Below are 8,969 nucleotides of genomic sequence, written 5' to 3'. Positions count from 1 at the left end.
CATGCAAGTAGAAAAAGAACTTGGCCGTTCTTCAGTTATCCAAGGCATGACACGTAAGCGAATGTTGTTTAACGATTAATTAAATCAAGTCAATAAAACGTCAAGAGTTTTACATTACCCTATATATCTATTATCTATTATATATAATAAATGAGAAGTTTTGGGCTGATGTGGCAGCTTCTTAGAGCTTCTCACAATGGGTTTGGGCGGGAAACTTCTCGGATCCATATATCGAACGCGGAGCATGATTTGAGCAACCCGACCCGTTATACGGTATAAATTCCTCTAAAAAACACGCTCTCTTTTTTCTAAACCCTAGATCTTAATCTTCTTCCTTCTGATGTACTCTTTCTTTTCTCTTCTGATCCAATCCAGATGATTCAAGCTTCAATAATCATGTAAGAAATTATCTTTTGCTAATTGTTAATCCATTTGTTCATTTGTTCGACGTTATATCTTTCTTTCTGTCTTCTTTTTTTCTCTCCAAACCCTAGGTCGTCTCCAGAATTCTAGCCCTCACTCTCATCGGGATTTCTCATCTCTCTGTAGAGATGTGTTGTTGATATACAATATCAGAGTGGAATCAAAATCCTCATCTTCATCTTCATCTTCTGACTTGATACAGAGCTGGTGTGGGATCTGAGTTTGTTCTTCATCTAGGGTAGGGTTTTTAGGGTTTTGATGATGAGAGAAATTGTGTGACGGGCTTGCCTTGCTCTCAAGAAATCGGTTAGTTTTTGTTTTCTCACGATTATATGATTCCCTGTACCTAGGGTTTTGTTTCTCACGATTTTCTGCTTTGTGTGATGTCGGCTAGGGTTCCCAAACCAGATGTAGAAAACAAATTCCAAAACCCAGGGAAAAGAGTATGAGAGAAGAGACGAGAGGAGAGTTGAAGGGGATCCAGGCAAATCATCGTCGTCAATCTGTCTCTCTGTAAGTACGATTGTAACCCTAGCTTGCATATACACATGTTTCCATCGGTTACATGTCTCAATTATTAACTTTCTACAGGTTAAATTTGCATCAAGTTCGCTTTTGCTTTCAATTAACCCTAGCGTTATTCGTTTCGCATCATTCTGTTGACGGTTTTCGTTCCAGTTTGTTGAACAAACAGTTTGAATTTGAACAATCTTTGTTTTTGCCGCAAGTTGTTCTGTTCTTGATGTGATCTGTTGTAAAGTTATGATTTTTATCATTGTTGTTCTGGTTTTGTGTATATTACGGATGTAAAGATGATAAAGTTTATTTCTTTATAGCATAAAGATTGATGTATGTTACTGATTTTGGGAATTTGGAGTTAGGTGTGTGAAATTAGGTCAAGATTGAAGGTGATCTGTTGTAAAGTCATGATTTTTACCATTGTTCTTATGGTTTTGTGTAATTAAGAGTGTAGAGATTATAAACTTTGTTGCTTTATGGCATAAAGATTTGATGTATGTTACTGATTTTTGGAATTTGGAGTTGGGTTTGTTGAATTAGGTCAAGATTGACGTTTTGATGATGATAAACTTCATAGGTGATATTTCTTTAAGTTGTAATGTTGTGCATTAGTTAATAGTAAAAAAAATTCCATTCTTTTGGCATATATTTTTCTTAATTGTTGGTAATAAGTTGTTGAACATATTTGATTCCATTCTTTCGACAAATCAAATGAAGCGTTTTGAAGCGCGCTTTCAGCCCAAAGCGCCATTGGTTTGAAGCGACGCTTCATCCCAATCAGCGCCATGTGTAAAATATTTATTTTATTTTGAGCGCTTCGTATACGCGAAGCTCTTGCTTCGCGCTTGAAGCTTCGCTTAAAGCTTTTGGAAATAAAACGCTTCAGAGCGCCTCACGCTTTTTAAACCAATGGCGGTAACAATGGAGAACCAAAGCAGGTATACCACATTATTTAAACAACTTCCTTTAGGCAAAGATCTACTAATCACACGCATAACAGAAATTTTTTTCATCATCTCTTCAAGTTTATGATTCAAATACACTGGTTCACCTCACATAAGTTTTGTGAGAGAGATTGGGTATAATGTGTTTCCGGTGAAGTTACGCCTCGCATCCCCGCTGTGAACATGAGTTGTACGAACACCTCAAGTGTCGCTGCCACGTTAATTCCACCGTAAACTCCTCGACACGGTTTCTGATCTGCAACTCATGTATTAAACACCCCTGAACATTGTACAGAAGTTTAATTGGATTATTAATGGTTTATTGTTTACAAGTTTAATTGTATGATACCAACAATCAGTAGTAATGTGTTTTTTTGATGATACCAACAATCAGTGGTAATGTGTTTTTTTGTATTTTTCTTCTTTTAAAATATATATTGAAGGCCCTGAGATGGTGAACTGGCGAACACAGAACGAAGCAGACAACGGAGCAGCTTTTCAAGCATGTGGATGGCGTGTGGACCGAAGCCGAAGCTACAACAAAAAAGGTTCCACTCTAATTACTTTCATTAAGATTTTATCATCATAATTGTATTGGTTCACTTGAAAATATTAATATAACATTATGATCACCTTGCAGGTTTTCGAGAACCTTAAGGAAAAGGTTTCTGCTGCTACAGAGGAGGTATGTGGGACCCTTTTAATTTTCTTTTATTCAAAACATTTATGTTAGTTAATGAGCTTATTATTATCTGATTCATTATGTACAGGTGAAAGAAACGCTAGGAATTGGGAAGCAGGAGACCTCAGAATCTGCCAGCTCATCAGCTAGCGGTGCTTCGGCAGAAAAAGAAGGCGAGAATGATAAGCAATCAGCAAGTGGAGAAGATACGAAACAGCAATCCGGGTATGCTGAATCAGCAGGAACGATATTTAGCAAGGTTCGGTCTGGAGTTTCATATTCCTATCAAAAGGCCCAAGATGCAAAGGTCCTTGATTTGGCCAAAAAGGGTTATGACATTGTGAAAGACGAGTTAAATGGTAGCTCGAGTAAGAGGAAACGGGCCCAAGCCGCCTCTACTGCTGCTTCTCAAGCTAATGTTGAAAGAAGCGATAGAACAAATATCACCATTGTGCCTGTAAAACAGTCACCATTTAGCAAGACATGGGAGGCGTTCAAGGCGAAAGTAATAATTCGTCTTTTCTAACTCTAATTTAATGATTTTAGTTTTATGTGTTCTTTAGTCGAAATAATTTGTTGTATCTTTTAGATGCAAGGTAATCCAATCTTTAAGCGCGTTAGCGGCATCAGTGAACCTGTCATGACAAAGGGTCAAGAGGTATGAATAACTTTTGAATATTAATTATAGCATTTTGTGCTGACGTGGCAATTTCGGCTGTTCATTTCTGATATATTTTTTCGAATGAGATTTTCAGATTGCAGAAGATATGCGTGAAAGATGGTTGGAAGGGAATATATCTGTGAAGTTTATATCCTTTCACATGAAACAACTAATTACTTACTCAAATATATAATATGCTCAGGCTGCAATTTCATATCCTTTTTTGTCACTCTTATAACCTCTTGTAAAATTGAATGGTATTCATGGCATTAGAAACTTTAAAAACCAGCTAATTTAGTACTTTGGTATTGTAGACTAAATTGATGTCATATATTATTACGTGGTAATCGATAAAATTTTATAGAACGCATAATGGGTAATTCCAATCATAAGAAATATTTAGAGATTTTATAAATTATAATTGTTTCCGTTACTCAACCTGTGTAATACACGGGTCTGTAAATATCCAAACCAACAAAGACATTTAATATGCCATGCTTTTTGTATGATTTTAATTATGTATTAATCATAAATAGATTTTAATATGTCATCCGACCTTTTGGGTTGGTTCTTTTTGTAGAAGGGACTCGATTTACTTAAGAAAAGCTTTTGGCAACTAAAGGATATGCAACATCAAAGGGACTCAACTATCTTCATTATATTTCTATTTTGTCAGTAATTTATGTAATATGACACTTTGTTGGTATTTTTTGGTCTCTAAGGCTTGTGGATGTTTCTTGCTCTAAGGAGTAACTTAGAAACAATGGGTGCATGGACCAGTCAAATTGAGCAAAGAAAAATTGCTAAGGTTGGAGACTAATCATCGAAAAAAATCATGTTATCAGTTATTTGTCGTTAATAGTAATAACTCACTTTGTTTGTATTTATGTTATTTATAAACTTATAATTAATGTACTTTGTGTAGCCAGTTCAGGGTGCACTGGGCGAGAATATGATCTATTGAGTTACAGCAGACCTTGTATACTAAGTACATGTTTGGTTTTGTGATGCGGCTGGGTCTTAATACAACGTCAGTCTACATATACATGGCTGGTAAGAGCTGGTCGCATCAACCTTTCATTTGGTTCTGCAGCGCTTGGTTTCATCCTGTTAAAGGTTCCAGGGGTAAAGTGGTCCATAATGCTGATGACTTTTCTGAGTTTGCTCTTCAGTATCTGGCTGCCCGAGCCTGGCCCATGTTATTAAATTAAAACTAAAATTATTATATTATATACTATCAATTTGCAACAAGTTGGTGCAATAATTGTTGTACTTTATTTAAAGTTATTTGTAGGAAGCTTTCTTCACACATCTCTTCTACAAAATGTTGCTTTATGAAGTTGGACTTCATGCATTGAGAGTTTTTAAAAAAAAATAATAATTAATTTTTTATTTATGACCCAAAGTTTTTCATCTTTTAAATTTAGCCCTAACATATTTTTATTTTCATCTTTGGCGCCTCATAATTTTCATCTTTCACAAGTTATTCGTTTTAAATTTTGCAAGACACGCCGCAACGTGCGTGTGGTGTCCCCTGTTTTTTGTTATATTTTTACCCATTTGACAAGTCCGTCGCAACACGTTTATTTTTCCCGTTCAACTTAGTTCTTTTTTTCTACAATTTACGTTTCGGTCTAATTCTTCGCATTAATGCACCGCAACGAGCATGTGTGGTTTAACGATTTTACGTTTGCTTTTCGTTCAGTGTTATTTTTTCCTTTTTTTTATTCATTTTATTTTTACGAACTTTTCCAATGTTGGGATCGCTGGCAATGATGTGGCATTGGTGCTACTTGGCATGGTTTTACGAACATTTTTAACATATTAAGTTTTTTACTAATCATTTGTTTCGAGTTTATCCCTATACTTCCTTTACTTAAAAAACTTTTTTTACGTGCATATTTTTATTTACGTGTCAGTATACATATGATTTGCTCTACGTTTCGACGTAAACTTTTTCTAGAAACAAGTCAGGTCAAATATTAAAAATCATTTTTTAGGTGCATATTTTTATGTACTATAAATTTGAGTTGGTCTACGTTTCGATTTGGGAGAGGAGTCAGGACAAATATAATATATATTCATGCCTATTTTATGTATGTTTCGTAAATTTTGTTTCGAACTGTGTGGAGTCAAACTGTAGTTTCTTTTCTATATATGAGTCGGATCACACATTGATTCGATTTACTTTACGATTTGATCAACTCGCAATTCTTATATAGGTAATTTCGAGTTCAATCGGATACGTCAAAACGTGTGTTTTCATATGGTTAACGCATCACACGACGTTTGGACTAATCCTTTCGATGTTTGCGATGTTCTCGCGCCGCAACGCGGGCGAGTCTTATTGCTAGTTGATATTAATTTTAGGGAGGGGGTGCCTACCGGATGATTTTTATGGAACTAAAAAAATACGTTATATATTTACTAAATACAAAGCCTTTTACAACACAACATTTAGGTTTGAAAGACTTTAGTTCTACTCACACAAAAATAAAGAAATGCGTCGTCCTAAAAATATATATAATTCAATTTTGACAAATAGTTCACACATACCAAATTATATGAAATCATAATAGATGGTATGGTTTGGTTTTTGTATCATAAAAAGTTATATTTGGTTGCCCCCTCTCTCTCTATGTAATATCTTTAGAAAGTTGAAAATGACCCTTTCAAATTGTGTTTCTATGAATCTTGATTAATCGATTGGTGCTATAACTACTGGAGTTGGTGGTTCACTAACAAGACAAAACCTTTTAATACACTTAAGTGTGAGGTCTTGAGTTCAAGTCTCACAAAGAACAAGAAATTCGCTATTAGAAAAACCACTTGGTGCGACAGCAAGCATGTACTTACTTAATTGACACCTAGAAAGGAGATGACTTAATTACTTAATATCATGTAATATCATTAATCCTGCTTTTTAATATTTAATAATATACATGGCCAACTCAAAATTAAATTTTATTATTAACAGATTGATTAGATGTATTACTTATTATACAACCTTAAATATTTTAATGGTTGAAAAGCAGTTAAAAAGACACAAAAAGTGTTTGCAAATTAATCTTTGATGATTGAATAACAACACTAAAGAACAATTTAAGATTATCCTTTGTAACAAACCAAATGCATGCAACTTAATTCTTTTATAAAAAAAATATGATTGAGATCTATGGATAACAAGTGAAGTGGTAGAAAGAAAGAATATATATTTTAGTAAAAGTTGACAGGTAGATAAAAGAAGTAAGGCTATCAAAATCTATCTTTAAAGACTGAATTTGTATGTATAACACATATAAAGCTAGTCTAAAAACGTTCTCTCACCCATCAGACTAGTCTACGCTTTAATAACAACGTACCTGCAGGATTGCGGGTGTGCGGGCCATTTAGATTGATTTCTGATGTGAAGAGGGAGGAAATGAAGGAAGAAGTAATCACTCCAGTCGAGCTTAGCCCCTTTCTCCACACCGAGGCGGCTACCGTATCCTTCGTAGGTGCTGGGAGAGTTTGCATACTCCTGCTTCACCTCCAACGGAAGATGGAATCATCATCTAGATCATCCCTAGCCACAAGTGCTTGAAGTGAGCTTTGTAAAATCCCTTTTTCATACTTATTTATGTTTATGATTGATAAAAGAACATGTAATAACTAAACAATCATACAAAATAATAGAGTAAACTACCATTTTGGTCCCTGAGGTTTGGTCACTTTTGCCACTTTAGTCCAAAACTCAAACTTTTTGCATCTAGGTCCTTGTGGTTTCAGTTTTATTGCCATTTTGGTCCAAAAATGAAATTAGGTCATATTTGTCTTATAAAATCCTGTTATTTTGTCCTTTTCCTCAGGGGCAAAATGGTAAAAAAAATTTATAAAGAAATACCATATTTTATAATACAAATATGACCTGATTTGCCCCTGAGGAAAAGGACAAAATTGCAGGATTTTATAAGACAAATATGACCTGATTTTATTTTTAGACTAAAATGGCAATAAAACTGAAACCATAGGGACCCAGATGCAAAACGTTTGAGTTTTGGACTAAAGTGGCAAAAGTGACCAAACCTCAGGGACCAAAATGGCAGTTTACTCAAAATAATATGAAAATACAAAGAAGCAAAATAAAAATCATGATATATAAGTTTGTTTATGTTGTGATTTGAAGCTTATTTCTTTCATATATGGTACAGTATTGATGAATATCATATGAATAACTTGTTAGATGATGTTTAAAAACATGATCTAACAAGTATACATAAAAATGTTGAAAGGTTTTTGTTAAACATAAATGTTTAAATGGATAATCATAATCTTTGGTTTTGTTAAAGTATATAATGTTTCTCACTAAAAATAATACTTTTACAAGATTATAAAAAGAAACATACAAGATGGGTTTTTATAAAAAGTTTGATAAAACTAGAAGTAAAGTATGGTTTTTGAACTAGTAAACATATGTAATGATCATACAAAAACCCTACATGTTTATGGTTTCAACTTGTTAAGATTTTGATATAAATCTCATATGTTTTTGTTAAAAAATGTTATGAAAAGATTGTTGGTGATTTTTAAAATAAAAAGATATGTTTTAATTAAACATGGCAAAGTATATATTTCAAAGGAAATATGGCCATTTTTCTTAAAAATCATATGTTATAAAAACTATCATTTTCGACAAAATCTTTATTCGAATAAAAAGATTTGAAAGAATAGTTTTTATAAAAGCAAAACTACATATAAATATATATTTTTGAGAAAATATATATTTAGTTATCTTAACAACTTATGTGCTATGTGTTATTTGGTTGTATTAGGTATATGTATGAAAACTAGGAACTTGAATACAATGGTAGAAATAAACAGAAGACACATTACAACAAAAGTCTTACAAGACTACATATAAATACACCTTAAAAACAACTTACGGACGATCCGAGTCTTCGGACACAACTTATGGACAAATCGGACTTACGGACAAATATACGGACTATATAAGTATTAAGGACTATAATGCACATTATATCGACGACTTGGAAAACTACGCTTTCTAAACCGAATAAGTAACCATATATTTTCTACAATATAAAAAATATATTACTTATGGTTTATATTAAAAAGGTATTGTTTTGAGATATATAAACATACATATATATATTTCTTACATCTAAAATATATTGTTTTAGTAAAACACTAAAATTATATTTTTAGAACTAATCTTAAAAATAGATTATTTTAAAGATATTTTATATACCATTTACAAAGTATAACATATATACTTTTATGAAATATATCTTAGAATATATAAGTATATATATTCTAAGAATACAAGATCACATATAACAAACTCGCGGACATACGTATTCCTATACGTACAACGATATGCACATTCACATCACCTAACACTTGGTGAAAACACATTTATACAACCACGATACAACTCACGAGATACAAGAATATATATATTTGGCGAAATATATATACACTAAACAATTATCAGTTAGTACATCTAAAACACAGTTCAACGAATAACAAAGACATACAAGTCTTAACACATATTCAAGATAAAAGACTTGTACTATAGTCATTACAAAGGCCGAAGTGTCTAACAAATATAGAACGTTTGTTGGTCGTGACACTATTCAGGACGACCGCACGTGAGATCGTAGTTACTTACTATTCACGGATGCAATTCTGTGATTTCATGTCCCCTATTCATTTTAAATGCTTTTACAACTTTACAACT

General features: G+C 33.0%; 1 protein-coding gene across 3 annotated transcripts; it reads left to right on the top strand.

Moving 5' to 3' along the window:
* The first annotated feature begins 260 nt into the window (after positions 1–260).
* On the top strand, positions 261–4,554 carry LOC110885041 (mitochondrial import inner membrane translocase subunit TIM44-2). Of its 3 annotated transcripts, none has more exons than XR_004870666.1 (9): positions 261–398; positions 495–729; positions 818–936; positions 2,330–2,434; positions 2,527–2,571; positions 2,657–3,073; positions 3,158–3,226; positions 3,324–4,037; positions 4,155–4,554. XR_004870666.1 is itself a non-coding variant. In XM_022132740.2 (9 exons), exons 3-8 carry the CDS (start codon positions 869–871, stop codon positions 3,420–3,422), a joined length of 774 nt encoding a protein of 257 aa, XP_021988432.1. In that variant the 5' UTR covers positions 261–398; positions 495–729; positions 818–868; the 3' UTR covers positions 3,423–4,037; positions 4,159–4,536. The 3 variants fall into 3 exon arrangements, 2 of the variants coding, with proteins under 2 accessions (XP_021988432.1, XP_021988431.1); XM_022132740.2 differs by having other exon boundaries at positions 2,359–2,434; positions 4,159–4,536; XM_022132739.2 differs by having other exon boundaries at positions 2,359–2,434; positions 4,155–4,536.
* Positions 4,555–8,969: the final 4,415 nt, after the last annotated feature.

This window comes from Helianthus annuus, chromosome 10 (assembly GCF_002127325.2).
Source record: "Helianthus annuus cultivar XRQ/B chromosome 10, HanXRQr2.0-SUNRISE, whole genome shotgun sequence".
NCBI lineage: Eukaryota > Viridiplantae > Streptophyta > Magnoliopsida > Asterales > Asteraceae > Helianthus > Helianthus annuus.
This window is presented reverse-complemented; position numbering and strand designations above follow the sequence as displayed.